The sequence below is a fragment of the Euprymna scolopes genome, chromosome 16 (assembly GCF_053919585.1).
Source record: "Euprymna scolopes isolate OS-2025 chromosome 16, ASM5391958v1, whole genome shotgun sequence".
Taxonomy (NCBI): Eukaryota; Metazoa; Mollusca; class Cephalopoda; order Sepiida; family Sepiolidae; genus Euprymna; species Euprymna scolopes.
This window is the reverse complement of record NC_136497.1, coordinates 13,735,457-13,761,791: the sequence shown is the minus strand read 5'-3', so window position 1 is coordinate 13,761,791 and position 26,335 is coordinate 13,735,457. Positions and strand designations below refer to the sequence as shown.

General features: G+C 32.2%; 1 protein-coding gene across 1 annotated transcript in view; it reads right to left on the bottom strand.

Annotated features, from left to right (window-relative positions):
• Positions 1–1,571: 1,571 nt before the first annotated feature.
• LOC145295839 (gamma-tubulin complex component 5-like) overlaps positions 1,572–26,335 on the bottom strand; it is a 293,760-nt gene continuing 268,996 nt past the window's right edge. Inside the window, exons 19-22 of the mRNA XM_080141551.1 lie at positions 24,000–24,145; positions 20,108–20,316; positions 17,251–17,351; positions 1,572–2,077 (exon numbers count right to left, since the gene is read on the bottom strand). Of these exons, the coding sequence (XP_079997677.1) occupies positions 2,019–2,077; positions 17,251–17,351; positions 20,108–20,316; positions 24,000–24,145 (515 nt within the window). The 3' untranslated portion in view covers positions 1,572–2,018. The remainder of the gene's footprint in view (positions 2,078–17,250; positions 17,352–20,107; positions 20,317–23,999; positions 24,146–26,335) is intronic.

The following is a 26,335-nucleotide window of genomic DNA, read 5'->3' as shown; positions in this document are numbered from 1 at the left end:
TATATTCAAAACAAAGAATACATTTTAATAAGTATATTTCCTTAACCCATGAGTTTTCGATGTTTATTCATGTCCTCAGAGGAAAATATTAGCAAATGTTATAAATGGTTTGCATCTTATTTGCTAAAGATAATAAACATAGAAAATTACAATTTAAAGTTTTTAAATCATAGAATAAGGGAAATTAGATATTGGTGCAGAATAAAAAAGGATATTGAACTTCAGATCCAAATTGTATGGTAAATCCTGAAGTGAAATTTTTTGGTAGAGGTAAAAAAAGATCCAATGCATATTTCTTTTACCTTTCTACTACCAAAAACTTTCTCTTCAGAATTTACCATACAATTTGAATCTGAAGTTCAATATCCTTTTTCATTCTGCACCAACATCTAATTTCCCTCTTGGATTGTTGAATGCTGATGACGGCATAGAATCAACATTGGCGTACATCAAAGATCTATTTGTACACCAACACTCTTCTTGATTATCATTAATGATCTTTCAGATCTTATGTTAAGATCACTTGTTAATATCTATTCAGACGACACATCTGTCTATGGCAGCACCTCAAACATCATTGGTGATAAAGATCTTGCTGATTCTCTGCTTAGATTTTAAAAGTAGATATTATGATCATAAAAGTGCATTCAATAAAACTGTATAATTGTAAGTAAACTTCCCTGCACCATTGCCTCTCCACTTTTTTTTGTGTGTCGCTACAGACAGGCGCCACACCAAATAAGTGAGGGTGAAGGAGGATGGAAAGACTGAGGGTAGAGAGGACTAACCAGACCTCTATTGGATGAGTGGAAGGAGTACTGAGATCTTGGAAAGGGTTATTGCCACCAAAATTTCAGTGAAAACCAATGGTTGTTGCCAATGAGGACTCAGTGATAAGCGGTTGTTGCAATAATGCAAATTCATCTGCAAAGGTTATCGAAAGACGTGGAGAGTACTGGAAATCTTGGGAGACTACAGAGAACATCACGTTGTTCTCAAAGAGAAATCTTTGATGATGGCCCGTGTGACTACTTCTATGAGTAAATAATAATAATAATAATAATAATGATGATAATAATAATAATAATAATAATGATAATAATAATAATGATAATAATAATAATAAGAAGAAGAATTATAATAATAATAATAATGAAAACAATAATAATAATAACAACAATAATGATAATAACAATAATAATAACAATAATAATAATAATGATAACGATAATAATAATGATAATAATAATAATGATAATAACAATGATAATAACAATAATAATAATAATAATAATAATGATAATAATAATAATGATGATAATAATAATAATAATGATAATAATAATGATAATAACAATAATAATAATAATAATGATAATAATAATGATAATAATGATAATAATAATAATAATAATAATAATAATAATAATAATAAACACTGAATAAAAACAGAATTATCGACCCACACCTTTTAAAAATTAAATCAAACTTTTTTAAACATGTTATACTTGTAACCAATTTTAATGTAATGACCAAATGATTGAATGAATTCAAGGGATTTCAAGAATGTATGTTACTTCATATTGATTTTATTACAAATTTTTTTTTTTTTTTCAATCATTGAATAATTTAAAAAATATATTTTTTCAACATTTAACTTAGGTATATGTTTTTTTTTTATTAAGTTGAGATTCCAGGAAAGAAACTTTAAAAAAGGTTTTAACAGTGTTGCTGATATTTAATGACATTTTTTAATGTTGAACGTATAAACACTTATTTCACAAATATTTTCTTTCTGAAACTTTTCTTGTTTATTTCTATGCCAATAAAACAAATTGATATTGTTAAGAAGCAAGGTTAAAAATCCTCAGACATTCACCAGGTTCAGTTGAAGGCCGAATTTCTTTTGGTAGCGATAACATCTTGAATATTTGCAGTCTGAGAAATTCGGTTTTCTTGCCTGGTTCTTCTTTCTGGTGATGTGCCAAACAGATTGAAAATGATATGAGATCCGTTTCTCATGACGATGAAGCTGGTTGCTCATTTGATAATGCCAACGACGATATTAACTGATCTACTGCAATAAAAAAATAAAAACAACAAATGAAAAAAAGGAAAACAATAACAAATATGCTCTCTCCATCTCTCTTTCTATGTATATATAGTGATGGGATAATTCTAATATTTTTCCCAATTCCGATACAATTACAGATTCCGTACTAAATTCACGATTTTGATTCTGATAAGTCTCTAAATATTTAACTGTAAAATTGTTATTTTTTCCTGATTACCATAAAAACACATGTTAAATGTGGATATATTTTCTCAAACATAAAAAACAAACTTGTGGGGTGCGGTAGAGTGTGATCTATAAATTTTATTTTTTACTGGACATTTAAAAATCAATAAACATTTATTATTTTATTATTAATACAAACAGTAAAAGATTTTGCTTTAAACAAAATTAAATAAAAAAAGAAAATTCAAGGAATCTTTTTTTTGGCACTGGATAGAAATTTTTCTGATACCCCAAAAAGTCATGAGGGGGGCAATATTTTTATATAAGACAATCCCAGCCAAATAAAATTGCTCAATATACTAGATAGAGCAAATTAAAAATTGCAGGTTTTTTATTTAAATTTCTTGGCGAAAATATAATTTTAAAAATAAAAAAAAATTATTGTTTGAATAAGGAATACAAGATTTAAAGTAATTTTCTTAATCCATGGATTTTCGATACAGTCTCATCTACTCATCGTATATTTTTAAAATTTTATTTCTACTCTTCAAAATATAACAACTTTCACCTGTTTAAAGTCTAATAACCTAAAATTTATCATTGCTATCTTTACTAATTGGAATCTTCATTTTGACGAAATGAATTTTACCGTATAAAAAGGGAAGGTCTTTCTACTAACTTTACATTACCAAAAAATGGGACTTAATACATCAAAAGTTCTATGTTCGCATAGAAACATTGCCTTTCACTCTGGATACTTAATTGAATATAATTGGATTTTACCTTTAATGAGGCAACCTTCAACCAGTCTGGAACTTAAAAACATTCTTTTTTATTCCAGGACTATCACTTTAATCAGATATTTGAACCCCATATCCTTTTCTTGTTCAATCCATTTTTCCTTTTCTATGTTCCTTTAAAAGATTTTAATCTTTAATATATTTTCAATGTATGTGCTAAATAGCAAAATTATATCAATCCAGAGCAAATATTTTCTAATGACTTTTCTCTGAGGAGATGAGCCTACATCGAAAATCCATGGATTAAGGAAATTACTTTAAATCTTGTATTCCTTATTCAAATAATAGATTTTTGTTTTGAAAATTTTATCAAAGAAATTTAAATAAAAAACCTGCAATTTTTATAAAAATACAGTAAAGTCTTTATGATATATATGTGTGTGTCACGAAACGAAGATGGCAAATTTACCTTTTTTAGTGATTAAAAGGTTTAATTATTTTAAATACAAACAAAATCTTAGTCAAATTAAATTATCACATTTGAATTTGAAAACAAAATGGCAGCTCTTGCACTTCTATATATCATTTAATTTTCTTACTTAAGAAAACAAAACAAAAAAAAAACTACCTGATCAATTTATGTGAGTTTTAGAATATAACATCTTCGTACATCATTAAGATTTTTCTGTACTTTTTTTTTTTAATAAGTGTAATTCTAAACTAGCACCTATTTTTCTTAACTAATTACCCATTAAATTACCCATTTCTTTTTTTTAGTATAAATTTCATAAGTCAGCAAGCATAGGTTTAAGCATTGAGTTATTCATTAAGCCCTAGTGAAACTGTGTTGAAAATTTCTATTTTTATATCCGTCCGTCCGTCCATCCCTAGCCCTTGAGCCCCTGGAGGGGCATAGGCCATCTACAACTTTGTAGATGCTTTTGTACCGAGGAGTTCTTTTTACAGGGTGAGGGTGCTGGCCCCACGCCCAACCTTCCCAGAAGGTACATACAGCGCCTAGCCTTCCCAAATGGTCACCCATCTTGTACTAGCCAGGCTCAACATTGCTTAACTTCGGTGATCTTGCAAGAACCGGTGTGTCAATGTGATTGTGCCGTACAAAAAAAAAAAATTTTTTTTTTGATATATGCATGTCTGTATATATATATCTTATTTTTTTTTCATTATGATGTAGCTTTTTTACCCAATTTATATTAATTGTTGATGTGGTTCTTTGTAATGCCCAAAGACGCTATCATTATCCAAAAATGGTCATACCAACAACAGGGATCACGCCGCAACAGAAATACGACTATGAAATTATATAAGAGACTAGCGGGGTTGAGGAAATAGCGTTGCCTTGTCGTAAAATGTGGTTAAATAATAAATTTAAAAAAAAACAGGACTTGGGTGCTATCTTATCGTGTTATTAAAAGAAGAAAAAAAGCGTATGGTGGCTGCGCATAAGGAAGTTGATAATTCTAAAAGATAGGAGAGAGAAAACGCTATTAAAAGAAAAAGAAATGCTGTGTACTAGGTGCGAACTTGTAAAACTTAAGTTCGTAAGCGAACACGCTATCGATGGAACTAAAACGTTACCAATATTATCATGTCGCAAATTTAGCTTTTTAAAATGAAATAATCGACTGTTCGAGCATGCACGATTAACAAACAGCGTAAAAACCAAGATTTTTTATCTGAACCCACCTTTCAAACAAAACGACATTTGTACATGAAGTAATTGACGATTTTTTCTAATTTTTCGAAATTATGTGTCCGAGAGATCGTTCTTTCTAATGGTACCAGGTTCATGCTGGTTCGATGCAGATAACAAAAATTTTAGCAGATATACAAACAAACAGACGACTGAGACTTTTATAATAGATTACGTTTTTCCTCTCTATATAAGCAACAGATTTGTGCATGAATTTCATGGTAACAATCATTAATGTAAAAAAAAAAATGTAATTGTTTTACATGCATTCATAAAGCTATTCAACATTTGCATCCAGACGGCGCATAACTATGATTTATTTTCCATGGTTCGTTGCTTTTTATGACAACTTTCTCGGTCAAATCTGTGTTTTGACAATTGAACTATTATCACGCGGAAAGAAACAAATGCTTCAACATTTGGAATGTTTTGTTAATCGTCGTCACACCCAACCCCTGTCTGTGTGTTCAGTCGCAGGCTTTCTTATGCTGTCAACTTTTGCTATCTGCTTACTTCAAAGTGAATCTTGATTGGCCAATCAACTCAGTTATCTTAACACGTGACTAAATTTAATAAATTTATGTCGTTTTGACTTACGCTTTCTGTTTTGATGTTCCAAGGAGAAGTCCCTTCTGATTAATGTTTACGTTTTTTTTTAACAAAGGGGGTCATCATTTATCAAGGCTCAGAGGTCACTCTAGGATAAGGGTTAATGAGGGTACAGTAGTCAATGGGACAATATCGTAGTAATCGTTAGTAGTAGAAATTTGGTAAATTGGATTACTAAAAGGACGGCTCATCAAGAACTTGTTTACATTGAACTTGAAGCAGATCATATTGTAGTCAGCTGGAGAGCAAGGAAACGGAAGAGAGTTCCACAAGTGTGCAGTTCTAAGAAAGAAGCTTTGTTCATTGAGTCTATATTTAGGTTTAGGCACCGATAAATTTTTGAAAGCGGTTTCAGCTGGACGAGTGTTTTCCATGAAAGTTTAGCAAGGGGGGCGGGCAACAGATTGGAGCTCAGACAAGCCCTTGCCATGAAAATAATGATAAAGCAGAAACAGACTTGCAATATCTCCTCTGTGGGGTAAGAGGTTTACACTGTACATAAAAAACACTCTTTATTTTAAAACTTTTCTTTTTTGGAATAATTATATTTTAATAAAATATGTCATAATAAAAACATGTCATAATCAAAATATGCCATAATCAAAACATGTCATAATCAAAATATGTCATAATCAAAATATGTCATAATCAAAATATGCCATAATCAAAACATGTCATAATCAAAACATGCCATAATCAAAACAAGTCATAATCAAAGCATGTCATAATCAAAACATGCCATAATAAAAACATGTCATAATCAAAATATGTCATAATCAAAATATGTCATAATCAAAACATGTCATAATCAAAACATGTCATAATAAAAACATGTCATAATCAAAATATGTCATAATCAAAACATGTCATAATCAAAACATGTCATAATCAAAACATGTCATAATCAAAACATGTCATAATCAAAACATGTCATAATCAAAATATGTCATAATCAAAACATGTCATAATCAAAACATATCATAATCAAAACATGTCATAATCAAAGCATGTCATAATCAAAATATGTCATAATCAAAATATGTCATAATCAAAATATGTCATAATCAAAACATGTCATAATCAAAATATGTCATAATCAAAACATGTCATAATCAAAACATGTCATAATCAAAGCATGTCATAATCAAAATATGTCATAATCAAAATATGTCATAATCAAAACATGTCATAATCAAAATATGTCATAATCAAAACATGTCATAATCAAAACATGTCATAATCAAAGCAGGTCATAATAAAAACATGTCATAATCAAAACATGCCATAATCAAAACATGTCATAATCAAAATAGTTTTTTTTAGGCTTTTCTTTGAAACTTGTTTTTGTAGTTTTCAGAATTATTTTATATCATAAAAAATATATTTTAAAAGTTTATATAAAAAATAGTTTTTACTTTTAAATATTTTTTACTATCAGGGGTACCTGGGGTTGCCTGGTGTGGTGAGGTGTGTGTGTGGGGGGGGGGTGCAAATCAAAATAAAATAGAAAATAAAGAATAAGCGAACGTAATAACCCTGTTTAAATATTATAATTTTTTTTTAAATCGGAAAAACAAAGACAAAAAAACAACAACGAATGTGATGCAAAATATAGAATAAGCGAACAAAAAAGAAATGGCATAAATCTGTTAAAATGTTTAAATTTTAAAATGTTTAAATCTTAAAATGTTTAAATGTTAAAATGTTTAAATGTTTAAATGTTTAAATGTTAAAATTAATGTTAAAATGTTTAAATGTTAAAATGTTTAAATGTTAAAATGTTTAAATGTTAAAATGTTTAAATGTTAAAATGTTTAAATATTAAAATGTTTAAATGTTAAAATGTTTAAATGTTTAAATATTAAAATGTTTAAATGTTTAAATGTTAAAATGTTTAAATGTTAAAATGTTTAAACGTTAAAATGTTTAAACATTAAAATGTTTAAACGTTAAAATGTTTAAACGTTAAAATGTTTAAATGTTAAAATGTTTAAATGTTAAAATGTTTAAATGTTAAAATGTTTAAATGTTTAAATGTTAAAATGTTAAAATGTTTAAATATTTAAATGTTTAAACGTTAAAATGTTTAAATGTTAAAATGTTTAAATGTTTAAATGTTAAAACGTTTAAATGTTAAAACTTCTTAAAAATATTGGAAAAACAAAGACAGAAAAAAACAAGGAATGTGATGGAAATATGAACCAAAAACGAATTTAAAAATAGCATAAATAACCCTGTTTCAATATTAAAACTTTAAAAATCGAAAAAAGAATCCAGGCTTGAATGTGCAATCTTAAGATAATTATGCTCCCACTATAACGAATGATCTATGATCACATGAGCAAAGTTAGGTTATTTTTATTAATATTTAAACTAATTCAAGAAAGAACGTTTTTTGCACATGCATGTTTGGCTAAATAGTCATGAAGGTACTATTTTTTACTACCCCTCCCTATAGAAAAGTACCCAGTAGAGGGTGAAGGAATTAATGTTTTTTACCAATTTTTCGATATTTGTCGGCCGAAGGGTCGATCTTCAAAATGATACCAATTTTGTGAAAATTTGTTGCCTCTATGAAAAGTTTTAGGTCGACATACAAACATACATTTAAACAGATTTTTGCCCTTTAGATTATAGACTAGCCTGGGTGTCCGACGTTGCCTGGGTGTTTGGAGGTGTGTGTTGAGCAAAAAAAAAAAAAAGTGGTAGTAGGCAGGCAGACTCGAACCCGTACCATGAAAGAAGGAAAAAAATGTGAAAAGAAAAAAAAAACGCAAAAAAAATGTGATGTGTTTGCTATTGCATCCATCACCAAACCAGAAGTGATGTAGGTTTAAATTAAGGCTAGACAATCGAAAAGAGGGGATGACTTTTGAAAATATTGGCGAACAAAGCGACCCCTCCCTGTAGAAAAGTGCTCAGTTGAGGGTGAAGGAATTAATGTTTTTGGCCAATTTTTCAATCTCATGAAAATCCGTCGTCTCTGTCGAAAGTTTTAGGCAGACATACATACATACATACATACATTTAAACAGACAGGTGAGATTTATATTATAGACTAGCGGGGGTACCTGGCGTTGCCCAGTTGTTTAGAGGTGTGCGTGTTGGGAGGGTGGGTAAATCAAAACAAAAGAATAAACAAAGTAATAACCCTGTTTAAATATTTAGAAACGAACAAAAACAAACAAAAAAAAGTTTTAGGTAGCCTCGAACCCAAAACCTTGTTAATAGTCTGATGACATAACACGACACCGTAACTTTAGATGAGTCGAAAATAAGTGTTTATAAACCCAGGTTTTCTAGGTCAAATCTCATACCATAGCAGCAGCAGGAGGCGCAGTAGAGAGAAAACGAATTCACAGCGCAGATTTTGTAAGATAAAAGTCGCTGAATTAAAAGATTTTTATGACGTCATTTCGTAAGTGTTACATATTATCATCTCGATAGCATATAAAAAGTTATCAAAAATAGTAACCCGACCCCGATAATCCCGCCGAAAAAAGCTTTTTGTGGACATACAAAAACACACACACACACACACACATTTTCGCTTATATATATATAGATTACTTATCATCAAAACATCGTATCCAATAAAGAATATTTCTGAAAAAAAATTGACTTTAATTCATTGGTGTCAAAGAAACTCTTGCAGATAACTATGAAATGGTTCCTCACTTGTTCCTACCAAAATTGGCATTAAAAAACAAAACAAAAACACTTATGGAATTCTGATTCCACACAGTATTTATAATATAAAAGAAACATCTAAAATATTCCACATGTAAAGTATTTTATTTTCGCAAAAAATCTGACGAAAAAGATTAAATTTTCAATTATAAAAAAATTAGAAATCATTAGATAAGCATTAATTAGAGGGGACTGTTCTTTGGAATACACCGGCATGACTTCTGCTAAACAGAAAGCAGAATTAAAAATGACATAAGTTTATAGAATTTAACATAACAGGCTTGCCAATCTAAAATCTGATAAAAATATACACTCATTGATTAAGAAAAAAATTATTGCTAAATAAAATAATTTATAACTGATATTAACAGTTAAAACAACTCAAAATTATTAAACATAGAATATCCTTCCTCATCACCAAAGAATATTAATTATGGCTCAAAGGCATAGTTCTTTCTTCCTTATGTTTCTAGAGTCAGACTAGACAGACCTCACAATGTCATTGTTATGAATAAATTAAAAGTAAAACATATTTCCTTTTTATACATGTCAAGTACAAATGCAGACTCCACAGTATTATTCATATGGATAAATTAATATAAAATTATTTATTAAAAAATATACATTTTTTTTCATTCATTTAAAAATACCTAGTCACAAAATTTTTTTAATGGCTTTTGGCATCAAAATGTAGTATTTGTTCTCCACACCATCAATACTATTTGACACCAGGAGTTTTCATGTAATTATCTCACTTTAAAAATTCAATTAAGGACAAACATACAAAGAAAGAAAGAAAGCGCTACTTATAAATGAATGAAATTTCCATGAAGAGAGTTTCTTTTTAAGAACTTCCCATTTGTGGAACACATTACCAGAGGACTACTTTCCTGCAGGCTAAAACATGGTCGTCTTCAAATCTAATGCAACAAATATTTGTCATAAACCATCCTCATAAGTAACCAACATTTATTCATTCCATCCATCATTGTCAATCCTCTCATAATATTTTTTAACATTCAACTGATAATCTACTAATTTCATTACTCTGTATCCTTGAGTGTCTGTTGGCCTTGTTAAACAATGTCTTGTCAGTACAACAAGCAAAATAAAATAAACAACTGATATCTAAACTGGTCTCACAAACAACAAACTCTGCCACACTTCTACGAACTGCTAGGAGGATTTTCCTGGGATGCTTCTAGACTCTGTTATATTCCACATGGTTTCTATGTCTTCATAAAGAGCTTTTTCCTTGTGCTTTAGGAAAAGAAAAAAGCCACATGGAAAAATACTAGGTGAAGAGGAAGATTGTATAAACATAGTATTATTCCTCTAAGTTAGAAACTCAGAGGATGTTGTGAGCAGGTTTATTGCCATAGTGAAGAACAGATGTAAATAATAATAAGTAAAAAAGAAAAGATTTCAGTTATATCCAATTACTTAATGTCCACATCGATCTTTAGACCATAGCTCATACAGCGCACGCAGTTCCATTACATTTCAGACACACTTTGCACATAAGATTACTTTTATTGTATGTTTGAACATGTTTGTTAACTACTAGCGTTGAGATGATTAACCGAAATTGTGAATCATAAAAATCAGATTTATTTGGGGTATCGGAATTGGAAAAATTGTGCCTACTTTCTGATGCTAAAAACGATTTTTTAAATTGTTTTCTGTTTTAGTTTAATAACAAGTTACCATTACTGGTTCTAATGATAAAATAATAAATATTTATTAATTTTGAATTACCAGCAAAATTAAAATCTATAGAATACCCCTATCGTCCACAGACGTACTTTTAGATATACAGAAATATACGTGCATATTATGCAGGTTTTGACTGTAATCTAAAAATCAAACAAAAAATAAGTCCATAGCTAAATATTTAGAGATTTGACCTTAGTTTTCAAAAGATTAAGGCTATACGTAGGAGAAAAAGAGTTAATGAAATGGCGTTTTTGAAATCAATATATAAATTAATTGGCCATAAGACATAGATGATCGTATGTAACCTGAGTATAGAAAGGATTGTTTTGTAATTATGGATTTGAAAAGAGATTTTTAATGTTATTAATTTCACAACTTTATATATAGAAGAAAAAACCTCAGAGGATAATTGGCATATGTGATCAGTCTGACAGAATTTTCCGTTCACAAGTCCGTCAAGTTAGCAGACACACAAACAAACGGACAGACAGACACAGACTTCTCATATTGATATAGACATCATTCTGAAGCAAAAGCAAACCAAAAAAAAACCCCAAACAAAACAAAAAACAACAATAACAACAAAAAACAACAAAAAACAAACAAAAAAACAACAAAACAAAAACAACAATAACAAAAAACATACTAAAAAACATGAGTGCATGAACTCAACTTATTTTTAAACATCAAAGTCCAAACATAGACTAAGATTTGCTCTGTCTTATCGACAAGTCTTCCGATTTATATTTAACCAAAGATAAGAAGCCACACTTGTGGGTTTTATCACGTCCAGATAACGGCCGCACTGCAAACCTTGCTTCTTAATGAGAATTATGTTCATGATTTCTAAACAAGGTCTGCAATGATGCAACTGGGATTTTTCCTTTATTTTGTGTGCAGAACGTCTGATTTGATTCTTGAGTGTAGATTGCAATAAAAAATTTTAACTTCAATTATTTGTGGGAAAAACTAGACAAAAAAAATAATAAAAAGATAGGCGGAAGAGACAACAGTTAATTTTTAATATTTCTATAATAAATCAAATTATAAGACAAACTCAAAGGTGTCTGTGGATGTGTTTTTCTCATGACTAAGTGATTTTCATATTGCATTAATATTTTTATTCATTTATTTCCAAGAAAATTGAATATTTATTCAAGTGTATTATGGTCATTTCACCAAGACAGAAAGTGAATTTAGAAACATTGAATTTTGGGGTTATGTTAAGTGTTTAAGTTATGGGGTAACGTATACAATGGTTATATGTTTAAAAACAATTTTTTTTATTTACCTTCACCTCCAAAGGGATACTAATTGGGCCTAAGAAAGATTAAGATGTTAGTTTATGTTACATTTGAACTTCTGCATATCAGTGCAGTTAGGGAAGCAGGTAGCAAAAAGGGAATTCCAAAGTCTAGCTGTTCGAGGGAAGAAGCTATTAGAGTAGAAAGCTTTCTGGCATTTAGGGACCTCAACAGTAAAGGGGTGCGATTTTGCTGCTAAGCGAGTTTGTCAAGGATATGTACATCGAGGGAGCACAAGTGCAACGAGTTCATCAAAGCACATTCCATTAAAATATTTGTAGAACAAGCACAGGAATGCAACATTGCAGTGATGGGACAGGGGTTGGAGCTTAAATGACAAAGTGGGACCTATTAGATTGGAAGCCCTTTGTTGTGAGAAGGTTTGTTTTGCAATGATTATATGACTGTGCTGGAGTCGATCTACAGAAATATAGAATTACATTTAGAAAAGGAAGGAAAGCAAAAACCAAACAAGTCTAAACAAAATAAGACATGCAATAATTTCCTTTTTGTATTTGGATGATTTAGATTATTGCCCAGTGTTATTTTCACAACATTTCGGACGATGTAAACTTTGACCTTCTGCAGGAGTGTCTTGTCAAACTCGGAAACCTTTGTCAAATTTAGGAACCGACATAAAATCTTGAAGAGGTTCTTTATTTAATCGATGGTGATAACATGCTCTCAAGTAAAAATCTTAAATAATTCGTAATTGTGTTCTTATCACATGTGAACGGATTGAACCTTCAACCCCTAGAAGAGTGTCACTTAAAACTGAATTTTATCTAGTACTTTATCCGTTACACCACAGGTTCCTACGAACAATTTTAGTATGGATTTTGGGGACCTAACCTGCCACTAGTATCTTACTCCTAGACAGGGTTAAAAAAAAAAAAGTCGCCAACCTAATAGGTCCTGAACTATCAACTAAACTCTAACTTCTGTCCCATCGACGAAACATGGCATACTTTTGCTTGTTTTACAAGTATTTCAATGGCAAATGCTGATGAACTCTGAGCACTAGTACCCCCTTTACGATAACACCCTTGACAAACCCGACAAGCAGCAAAATCCCACCCTACAATATAGAGGTCCCTACATGCCATAAAGTCTTCTACTTGAATAGCTTTTTCCCTCAGTCTGCTGCACTTTGGCACCTGCTTCCCTGACTGTACTGACATGCAGAAATTCAAGTGTAATGTGAATGGATATCTCGCTGCACAACTCCATAAATAGTATCCCTGCAAATCTGGTCCCTCACAAATAAGTGGCTCTGTGCCTTGTTTGGGGTTAAACATCAAAAAAAAAAAAAAAAAAAAAATTAAGAAAACCATACAATCTTACCACTTTTCAAAACTCCTCATCACAAATGCAAATGGCATAAAATAAAGTAAATTTTGAAAAAATCCCATTTAAAACTAATTACAGGCATGTCGGTTGTTGCTGTTTGGAAAAGAAAAGAGAAAAGTTACTGTTTCCATAGATATTTTTGTATTTCTGTGAGTCAGTCTCCACTTTTTGGTCATTGTTTCAAATCTGTGTGAAAAAAAAAAAATTGGTTGACAAAGACGAGGCAACTCTAATAAAGGTCGACAGAGGGATTATCTACCTTTCATTGCTGAAAATTTTTTTTATTCAAAACAATGACCAAAAAGTGACTCACAGAAATACAATAGGGCCAGTAACTTTTCTCTTTTCCTTTTCAAACAACAACCGACATGCCTGAGGAAGGTCGAAGGACAATCTAAGCAAAACATTACACAAATAACACTCAAGATGAGAACAACAGTCCAATCAATACAAGTAATATAAAAAATCAGCCCTCATCTAAAAAATTCAGAACTGGAATAATTACAGAGTTCAAAATCGAATTTGAAATCTGGTGAGGATGATCTATTCCGTTTCTTACATCTCCTTTCTCACAGAAGAGGTGTTGCTAAACTCTATCTACTCTATTATTACATTCATGGATAGTAATCAACTGAGCTCCAATCTCTGGTTTTCCTTTGTAAAACATTCACAGCTAGAACTCACTTTGTTCTCATAATAAAAAAAAAAAAAACCCAGCTATTCTTTCTTCCTCCAAGTATCTAGCATCAGGCGAAGTTTCCATGAACAGAGCTTTTTTGTCAAGGGCTTCCCATTTATGGAACACAATACTATAAGACTACATCTCTACAGATTACAACATGATCATGTTCAAATCCAATGATATATATATATATATATATATATATATATATATATAATTCATTCTATCAAAATGGAAAACCAAACTTTTAAGCACTAACTGTATATATACAAAAAGACTTTATTCACAACAAACTCCCACAACAGGAGAGCATTTTTGATAAAATTTATCAAGGAAAAAGTTATACCAACATGCTTATTTGTAGAGTTCTTAGAATCTAGCCCATTTATATATATATATATATATATATATATATATATATATATATACATATATATATATATATATATATATATATATTCAGAATGTGAGAGATTATATAATAATTTCCACAGCCAAACAATGTCGCAGCCCACAAGAGTCATGAAGTCAACAAACCAGCAGTCCAAGACCCAAGTTTTGCCCTCATTTGGGCTTATCAGTTAGACATATCCAAACCCGCATGCGAGGCAAGCACTCTGTCAACTGAGCAAACACCCCGCATGCAAGAAATTCTATTAACTAACACAGATCAAGCAAACTCCACCGAAATCCAACTGTGGAACGGACCTGCTTCATCTTGACAAAGGACGTGGTCATCTAACCCCAAGCCGATGTATCACAAGTAGGAATTTTCAGATGTCTCTTCTGGTGCATCAACTAATTGAATTTGTAAGAGTTATTTAAAAGAAAAGAGTAAAGCATGAGTTGTCTTCCCCTGTAATTACTATCGCTTAAATATATATATATATATATTGCTTTTTTATTTGTTTATAGACAAAATAATTATCGACTGATGTGTTCTGCCATCTTTATGACTAAAAGCGTGGCTAACTATGACAGGATTTGAACCCACAACCACTGAGACTGCATTAGGGTATCTTAACTATTATGCCAGGAAATTACAGGCTAATTTATTGTTTATCAATTTATGTTGAATATTTTTGTCGTTACTTTTTACTGATAACTGTATTATTAGTATTAATTAGTTTCTTTGAGACGTTTTTAATAAATACAATAGGAATTGATTACTTACATGATTTTTGTATTGATCATCACAGTAAAAATTTACAAAAAAGTTTCAAAGATTTCAAAATTACTTTGCTTTTACTGAAAATTATTAATTATTATTTGCATGAATCATTTACGAGTAAACTTAAAAATACTCTGGTTGGTTCCTTCTCTTCACTGCGTACTGAGGATGAACCCCCAAACTGTAAAAACAATGCATTCTTTTTTGAAAAGATAAAAAACAATTTCATTTTTTAATAAAACTAATCAAAATTTGCGATCACTGTTTATTTTATTTAAGCAATAGTGATCACAGGGGAAGACAACTCATGCTTTACTCTTTATTTTAAATAATGCATACAAAATTCAATTAGTTGATGCACCGGAAGAGACATCTGCATCATGAGTTTATAAATAAAAGATCCCCCACCCTAAAAAAAAAAAATAGAAAGAATATAAGATTAAAGAAAATTCCTAAAATAGAATGCACCAAAATAAATCGCATGCACAGTAAAGTAAGTAAAAAAGTAAAAGATATTCTAATTTTAGAAAATAAAAATACTTTCACTTTGATAAATTAGAGTCACAGTGATAAGAAAGATAACATTCTATTTTCAGCGTTTTTTAAAAATAAAAATAAACGTACACTTCCGTCCAGCAATTAATAATGGTTTGATTGTCTTGGAAGTCACCACTTATCAAGGCCCAAAGGCCACTCGATGAAAAGGGTTAATGAATACAAGGTGGTGGTGTAGTAATCACTAATGGTGTAAATTGAGTAGAATTTTATTATTTATGGGGACGGTTCAACAGGAACTTGTTTACATTGGATTTGAAGACTACCATGTTGTATTCAACAAGGAAGCAAGCTAGTGGATCAGTCTTCCACAGGCGGGGAGTTCTGGGAAAGCAGCTTTTTTCATGGAATCTGTGTTTAGATTTAGGCACAGATAGACCGTGGGGAAAAATTATATAGTGTATTTTGTGAAAGTTTGGCAAGGGGGGACCATAGATTGAAGTTCAGTCGAGCACTTGCCATGAAAAATAGCAATAGAGCTTCAGTGCACAACAATCTTGTTGGTAATTGTGATGTATTTGATTAAAGAAATAACAGCAATATTTTTTCTTGTTATTTTTTGTGGATATTTGAAAGGTTTTGAGTTTTATATGTGTCAATAGTTTATTAGGGAAATTATTGATGAGTGCATGTTTTGACCACTTGTGGCACTATATCCCAGTGTCACGGTTGCTAACACACTCTCCAGCATGGCCAGGTGGTGATTTGGCCATAAGCGTAGAGATACAAAGAAATGCAATCCCAGAATCCTCTTTCTAGATCAATCTCTTTTTCAACCAGACGACATGGGGTGAGCACGCGTGTTTCTATCTCTCCCTGAACGAGAGGGGGCGACCCCTCTCCCCTCAGCACTAGTTAAGTATAGTTAGTTAATAATTGTAGGATATGTAAAGTGTAAATTGTTTTTGTAAAATATATTAGTGTAAAATAAATAGTTAATTATGAATCATAAATATTACAATTGTGTCGTGTTGTGTGTTTTATTGAGTCTGCCATGAATGCCTCCATCAAATAACAAAGTGGTCCGGAAGAAGAAGAAAGAAAATTCCAACCAGAATGCCACCAGGGTGAAGAGGTCATCTTGAGAGAATAAAGGAGCCACACCCACATCTAACATCTCAGGTTGGATTTTCTTCTTGATACACAGACCCTAATGACTGGTCATCTTCACATCTTCCAGAGACCGTTTCTAAGACAATTAGTGTAACACGTGAAGCCAGTCACATGCCAGTGACCGGCTGATGATGGCCCATGCAGTCAACAGTCATATTCTTCTCTTCTTCTACAAGCGATGAAAGGTTCTGACCCTTCTTTTTTTTGTCTTCAATAGCTTATAATGTCAGGATTAGCAATAGCTTGCAGTACTTACTCCATGCCAATCTTATTCAAATGGTAAACTTGCAACTCCATCCAAATGATGAAAAATGTTTATAATGGAATGATGATTCAACGAAATTGGTTTTGCATTCCGGTTACTTACAGTGTGGGTATTGGCCAGCTGATATTTTTGTGTTGAAACACCAACGGAAAAAAGGGATCCATTTTCTGAAATGTTCTTCCATACGGCTCAATGTTTCAAGGCTACAGAAAAAAAAAGAAAGAAATAAACATTTCAAGCATTTAAAACAGTTTCTCGGATAAGATTGTATTTGCATGTTACACACTGTTTTTTTTTAATTATGCGTTTTGGGAATGGAATCCATTTTTAACATATCTTCTTCATTTAACATTAAAAAAGTTTTTTTTTCAGACATTTACACATTTTAAACAATCTATTATTATACTAAATGTGAGTTAATTCCACATCTCTTTCTTTATGGCTTTTTTCCTCCATATATATTTTATCACATAAAATACATGCTAAAATATTACTTGGTTCTAGGATTGAGTTATGCTTGAAAAACTCTAGTTCTAATTAGTTGTAAATTGCAATTATCTTGCCAAATTACCCATCCCTTACTAAGTATCTATAACTCTCTTCCTCTCTTATTCTATCTTGTTTGACTCCCTCTCTTTTTTCAATATTGCATTTCATCATTCTCTTTTTATTTAACAGTCAAAAGTAATGAAGAAAGGACAGAATAAAAAAAATAAAATAGAACATCACTACATGTAACCAATAATTGGATATATATATATATATATATATATATATATATATATATATATATATATATATATATATATATATATGTGTGTGTGTGTGTGTGTGTGTGTGTATGTGTGCATACATTTATTATAATAGCTGTATTTCTGTCTGTCTATTTGATGACATAATATATTATAACACCATATTTTAAAATTTTTTGTTCACAAAAATACCATATATGACGTTATAGCAAATGATGTCATATATGACCTATATTGTTTCGAGCTGGCAACGTCAGAGCTAGTATATATATATATATATATATATATATATATATATATATAATACCTTCAAAGAGGTCATGTTTTTGGTCAATTTTGTTTTGTATAGGCTAGTAGTCACATCACTTGACCAACTGTCACAAACTTTGTTCAAAATATTAATCATGCTCTAACTTAGAACTGATTTGATTTTGGGATGTGAAAGGTCAAGGTCAAAGAAAGGGTGAAAATCTCACTTTTGATGAAAACTTGATTCTTTTTAGTATAGAATCCTACTACTTGGCCCATATTGTAGCCATTGAAGGTCTGCATCTTATCTGATCTTAACCTTGAAATGCTTGGCCATGATGAAATTTTGACAAAATTCCAATTTCTAACTTTTATCAATTTGATTCTTTTTGATATAATAGTTATCTCTATGTGAGATTTGATAAACAATCTTTTGAATTATCAACATTTCTATGACATAACTTTGGAAAAAATTCATACAATATAGAAAAGTGAGGCCCAGATAAGATTTTGACTTACATTGTATTTTGGCTGTTGTACTGAACAGGTGCATTCTGTTATAACTAGTAAACTTTAAGGAATTAGATGGCTGCTGGCAGACCCAGGGTGTGGCAGCAGGACTCGGCGCTGGCCCTCAAGTTCAAAGAGACCCAGGATTGGCTTCAGAAGGAGTGCTGCAACTCAATACCCTTCTCTTACTGGTCCTTCTCCTCTTCTGACCTGAACCCACAGGACTACTCTGTTTGGTCATACGTTGAGAACATCACTAACATAACCTCCCACAACACCATAGCCAACCTGATCGCTGCCATCTGCCACATATTCACCAAACTCTTGCTGGGACTTGTGGAAAAGGCATTCTCCCAGTTCTGGACCCGTATTGGGGCGGTGATTGAGGCTGAAGATGGCTACATTGAATAAATGTGAGCTCTACTACATAATCAAGTTACCTGAATTAATTTTTCCAATAAAAGTTTTAAAATAAAGCTGTAGTGTTGTTTTGTTTAGGGCGACAATTTTATCGTTCCACCCTGTACTTTACATTGTATATTTTATTTAGTGAAATTCTTTTCTATCCTTAATATTTGTTGTTAATATGTACAGATTATTTTAACACAAAGTCAGATTAAAACATATGCAGCATCCTGACTCTGCATCATGATTAACTATATCGGATCCTAGATTCGTTCCTTTTAATTATTCACTAGCACTCTCTTTATCTCTATTTAAAAAAGGACAGTATATGGAGGAAATTATTTAACCTTGTTTTGTTTTAATCTTTAAATGCTAAAACCATGTAAAGCAGACAAAAACCAGAATGCAAGAAACAAGAGCATGAATTCAATATAAAGCCTGACATTAAATTCCTATTTGTCTTTAAATGGAAAGTGTTTGGTTAGAAACTTATTAAAACCAAATAAAAGAACTACATATCATAAACATGCAAAAACAACTAAATATAAAGTTATTCTATGAGATCTTAAAAATTGGACCTAGATAGCATTTAAGTTTACATATCAAACTTTGATTCTGACTTGCCAACTTGCATTTGTTATTGTTGTACCATGTTATTGGCACTATAATAATGTACTTTGCTACAGTTAATTTAAAAGCAAGTATATAGCCATGCCTGGAGAAATAGTAAAATGAGAACATTTTTTAATTATGACTAATCAAAAATCAACAAGGGGAATAACTCACTGTTAATTAAAAAATATAAAAAGAGTTATCTTCCTTACAAGTAAAATTTTATTTTATTTTCTGTATGAGTTAAAAAATGTGCAAACAAAATTTAAGAACTAAAATTACTTCATGTACTGGGTGATGCTGGAGAGGTACAACTTTTATTGTTATTGTTTTTTATTATGGACAATGTGGATTTATAGTATTTCTTTGGAAATTACATCTCAGCACTCAGCAGAAAAATTACCAAACATTTATGGAAACAAATGACTCACCTTATATCATCGACGCCACGATTCCAGTGAGTGTTTAACTGTAAGGTGATGTTCAGCACTTGGTTGAGTGAGTCTCTCAGAGCCGAGTTCTTCTTGCCTAGAAAGCATCGTTCTAGGATCTTTTCAAGATACCGATCATGATAGGCAATTACTTCATTAAGGTCAACAGCAGATTTGATCTCAGACATTAAGTCGCCACATGTAAGAATCTAAAAAGGAAAGACAATAAAAGGAAATGTCGTAATCTTAACAATAGTTTTATTTGGATTATTTGGACTACTGTTCACATCTTAAGAGTTATTTTCACAAAATGAGACCACTGAATGGTTCAAAACTGCTATTGAAGCACATGTTCCCGCACGGAAATTCTATAGCAAGCCCCACTCCCCCCAATGGTTTACTTCTGCTTGTGCAGCTGCCATTTGTCAAAGGCAGCATGTGTTCCGCAGATTCAACCGACATAAGTCCAGCTCAAATAAACAGAAGTTTATAGAAGCTAGAAATAATTGTAAGAGAGTGACAGAGACAGCTAAGACCGATTACTCTGAAACCACCAGAAAACGCATCGAAGCACAGAAATTAGGAACCCGGGATTTTTGGAAAATCTACAACAGCATAGTAAATAATGGACAGTCAACTATTCCCCCACTATCAAACGATCATGAGGTTGCTTGCACGGCAACTGACAAGGCTAATCTGCTTGCCAGTCGGTTTGCCTCAAACTCCACACTGAACTCGGTACACCACTCACTCCCTGATTTTCCTCTGCGAACAGACGTCTCACTAGACGATTTGAAAATCACCCCTTCTCAGGTACATGCTATTATAAAAAACCTAGACACCTCAAAAGCATGTGGACCAGATCTCATCCAGGCTGTGCTATTAAAAAAATGCTCTGCCGAGATTGCTCCAGTTCTCTCCAAACTTTACAATAAATGCCTTAACGAATCTTGTTTTCCCGACTGCTGGAAAACCGCCTCTGTGGTACCAGTCTTCAAGAATTCTGGTGAAAGAACTGACCCACTAAATTATCGCCCCATTAGCCTCCTCCCGCTTTTCGCCAAAATATTTGAGTCCTTAGTTAATCAAGCCCTAGTCCACCTAACAGCTGCTAAACTCCTGACTGACAAACAATATGGATTCAGGCAAGCCCGTTCAACAGCAGATATCTTAACTGTAGTTTCTGAACGTATATACCGTTCATTGGATAAAACAGGGGAGGGTAGAGCGGTGGCCCTCGATATATCTAAGGCTTTTGACAGGGTATAGCACGATGGTCTTCTAAGGAAAATTAGATCATATGGAATCACTGGAAGAATTCATAATGTAATTAAATCCTTCTTAAGTAATAGAAAAATCAAAGTTGTCCTCGACGGTCGTACATCCAAACAATACGACATAAATGCGGGAGTACCTCAGGGGTCTATCCTTGGACCTCTATTATTCCTGATATTCATAAATGACCTCCCTGATAAAATTGTTTCGGAGATGGGTATATTTGCCGATGACACCACTCTCTATAACAGATATGAGGGGAAAACAAATGAACACATATCCAAGGAAATGGCAGAAACACTAGAGGATGACCTCCAATCCGTAGTGGAATGGGGACAAAAATGGTTGGTCACATTCAATGCTGCTAAGACTAAGCTTGTTTCCTTCAATAACTACAAGAAACCTTCTCTACCACTAATAGCAATGGACAAGAACACATTACCTGAAAGTACTTCTTTTAAACTCCTCGGCCTAACGTTTACAGGGAATATGAACTGGAATAGATACATTGAGAGCATTGCCAAGGCTGCTGCAAGGAAGGTTGGCTCCCTCTACCGTGCTAGAAAACTACTTACGCCTGACAGTATCCTATACCTCTATAAGGCAACCATTTGCCCATGTATGGAGTACTGTTGTCACATCTGGGCTGGTGCATCTGCTTCTTGTCTCTCGCTCCTGGACAGGGTTCAAAAGAGAGTCGCCAACCTGATAGGGCCTGAACTGTCATCTAGGCTTCAGCCTCTGTCCCATCGACGAGATGTTGCATCCCTCTGCCTATTCTACAAATACTTCAATGGTGAATGCTCTGACGAACTGCAAACACTTGTACCTCCCCGACGTAACTACCCCCGACAAACCCGACAAGCTACTAAGTCTCATCCCTTTACAGTAGAGATCCCTAGGTGCAAGAAAGCCTTTTACTCCAATAGTTTCTTCCCCAGAACTGCGGGTCTTTGGAACTCCCTTCCGGGATTCTGCTTTCCCAACTGCAATGATATGCAGAAGTTCAAGTGTAATGTTAACAAACATCTTTCTACTCATCTCCCTTCATAATGACCCCGCTAATTAAGTCCCTGATAGTAGCCCCCTGCTTCAAAGTGGCACTGTGCCTTGTTTGGGGTGAAAATTGAAAAAAAAAAAAAAGTTTTGGCTGATGTAACCTCCAACCTTTTCTAGGTGTATCATGTTGAACTCAAGAATCTGGATAGAATTGCAAATGGAACCCTTTATTTAATTCAGTCATGACTTAACAGAAGTTCTAAGTAATTCCCAATTGTATTTTGAGTATTGCCCGCACTGAGAATTCAAGCTTTATTTATAATTGAATTTTACCAAGTATTTTATCCATTACACCATGGTTCATTGTGCATAAATATGTGGAGCGTTAAATAAATTTTTGTTTTTTAGATGTACAATCTTACTTTTTATCACTCATTGCACTAGAGTTAGTTAATTGTCAATCACCTGATGTGTGCCTTTTTTTTTTTTTTTTTTTTACATGGGGGATCACCACTTATCAAGGCCCGGAAGCCACTCGGTGATAAGGGTTATTGTATGTACGGTAATCAATGGGATAATATCGTAGTAATAGTTGGTAATGGAGATTTGATAAAGTGTCTTACTTAAGGGGGTGATTAATCAGGAATTTGTTTATGTTGGACTTGAAGACATCCAAGTTGTAGTCAGGTGGGAAACAGGCAAACGGGAGAGAATTTCACAGGCGTGCACTTCACAGAAAGAAACTTTGTTCATGGAATCTACGTTTTGATTTAGGCACAAATAAAGATTGGGGAAATTAGCTAGATGGGTGTTTATCGTGAAAGATGTTGCAGGGAACAGAAAAGGGCATCCCCCACTAAGCCACAAAGTCTATTTTGTACTTTGTCAAGGCAGGATAGGTCAGTGAGATAGAACGGAACATGAACATAGCTCAGAGGAAGTTTTGAGAAAAAGGTCTAGAAGGCTTGCATACTGACCGGTAGTATCGGGAACACAGGTGGGTTCGTGAACAATCTGAGTGAGGTCATAGGCAATGGCAAAATCATGACAGAACCTCCCCTCATCATCTGTCTTATTTGAGTGGGTCAGCCATTCCACATTATGTCACTGCAAATGTGAATGTTAGCCGACGGATGAGCAGACAGGATGAGGTCAATTTTCTCAGATATACTCTTAAAGACAGTAACCCCGCTGTTGTGGGGGGGCGATAGAGGGCAAATATAAATGCGGTGGTGTAAGCAAGTGCAACCCGAAAGCACATATTAGGTAAATTAGGGTCTTCTCTGGAGATATCGCTACCACCAGGGAATGTGGATGAGTCTGCTCACGACTATGTTTTTTACCTGTACCAGAGTATCCTCTTAAGAGAGTTGGGTTTCTTCATCTTCTCTCCTTGCAGCAAATAAATACCAACTTCATACATGTATTTTTAAACAATTTTTCACATAACAAGTCATCTGCTTTTTTTTGTTTAGTTTTTTATGAATTTTAAATATTCAACCATCATGTACTTATTAAATAACCCAAGTATTTTGAGAATAACCTGTGACGGTTATTCTAGCTGGAACAAAAGTAAATGGAGATGCATACAAGAAAGGATGAACGTGAATTTGCTTACCCGTGTCATAATGTGTGAGTTAAGCGTGTTGACAAAAAATAAGAGTCGCACCCGTAGGATGTGGATTCTGTGGATCTTTTGTTTGTGTGGTATTTCCTCGACTTTCCATTCCTGCAACTGGTCTTTTAACAATGGTTTTTCAAGTTCTGTAGAAAATGAAAATAACAAGTGTGATGAAGATAGTCAGTGAAAAGTTGACTAAAATAATAATAGAAAAATAACGAATGCACTTTTTAAAAGAAAGAAAACATTTCCACCTGTGAGATATCAGATCTTATGAAGAAAGAAAGATTGAAAAATAATGTTAAAGAAGTATTAATCCCAAAATTAATGTTATAAGATTAATAATCACTAAAAAAAATGTTAACGAAGTATTATATATGTTCCATGGGTGACATAGTTGATAAAGTTAAATTCATTATTTTCTACTCTAATAGGTTCTTCCCTCAAACAGCTAGACTTTGGAATTCCCTACCTGCTTCCCAAACTCTACTAATATGAAGAAATTCAAATGTAACGTAAACCAACATCTTGTTAATCTTTCTAAGGCATTATGTTCCAATTAGTAGCCCCTTACGTCCAAGTGGTGATATGCCTTGTGTGGGGTGAAGGTGTGTAAAAAAAAGAAATCATATTAATTTACATAAACTCTTGGTCAACACACTTTTGAGTTGATGATTATTGCCAAAACCTTATTAAATGATTTAATTGAAAATGTCATAACCTTTGTGTTTGAGTGACAGCCGGGAAATCCTTTTGTTATGATTAATGAAAGTGAAAAGGTCATGCTTATTTTAAAAGGTTAATATTTCTTGTGTCAAAGAATTTAAGTTGTAAAACTGAATAATCAATCATTTGAGGTTCGATTAATTTTTATTGCAAACAATTTTAATACAAAATTATGTGTTGGCGAATGGAAAAAGATCATATGAACGCATCGATTATATTTGATTTAAAAAAAAAAAATTGACGATAATATTGGAATAATAAATTAAAATAAAAAAAATGAATTGAAAAGGTAAAAATATTCAAGCAAATTGTGTTTACAAATTAGAATTTTAAATAGGATTTTCCTGAGTCTGTCACACTTAAATCTGAAACAATATTTTCGTTGCTGAAGAGAGAGATGGAATAGACATATAAAGATAATTCTTTTTTAATTCATGTTTTATTTCCTAAACTAAGTTCAACATTTGTTTCTGTTTAGCAAAATACATGCTAAAATATTCTTTTGCTTTGAAATTAAGTTATGTTTGAAATAAATATATTTTAATTTTTCTAATTCATTGTAATTTGTAATTAACTCACCATATGATCCACCTTTTACTAAATTTCCTTCTCTCGCTTTATCTTGTTTAGTGTCCCTACTTTTATTTAATAGCATTTCTATTGCTATCCTCCTGTCACTCTGTTTAAATAGTAAGGACCCTTTGCCAGTAAATTGCAATTAAGTTAGCTAAAGTGAATTTTGTTGAGGGCCACTTTTAGTGGCCCTCAACAAAATTCTTATGATAACATATTTACAAACAGAATTGTACCCAGAAAGGGGTGATGTGAGTTGAAGTAGGAGGTGGGGTCAAACTCTGTAGACAAAACAGCCGAACGATATCCGGATATAACAAATAAGTCACATTTTCAAGCACAAAAAAAAGTTAAGTTAGTCTCTCTCATTAAACCATACGAACGAGACAAATAAACGAAACAATAATCTCAACGAATGTTACTTTGATGTCTGTGCACCATTTTATTAGATAGAAAAGTGAGTTTATGAAGTAAAGCAGTAGTAATTAGTCTCTCCTAAGTTCATTCTTTCCCATTTAAAACCTTGAATAGAAATCAGCCAAAGTTTCCTTGTGTCCTTCTTGCATGAGAAGTCTTATTTGTCTAAGTTAAACAAATGAGATGATCGACAACCATTAGATGAAACGGACACGTATCAGAAAAGCAAAAACAATAACAAAAAAAAAAGTGATGATGAAGAGAATAAAAATACCATGTATTATTGATAACATTAATAACCAGAATAAATATTGAAGTGAAGTACATTTTCTTGCATAAAACATGGTAGAAAGAATAAGCTAGTCAGAATAAAATATCAATTGGTCAGATACAATGCTATTTAAGTTTAACTTCAAAAAGCATATAGGCTTTTCTCTCTATATATAATCCTCTATATAATAAATACACAGGGACATTACAAAAAAAAAAAATGGATAAATAAAAATAATAATCATTTTTATTTTCTTTCTCTGATGATGGACATTTTATTGTCCAAAATTAATTAGAAAAAAAACAAAACAAAAAACAACTCAAGATAAAAAAAATCAATGGTTTGT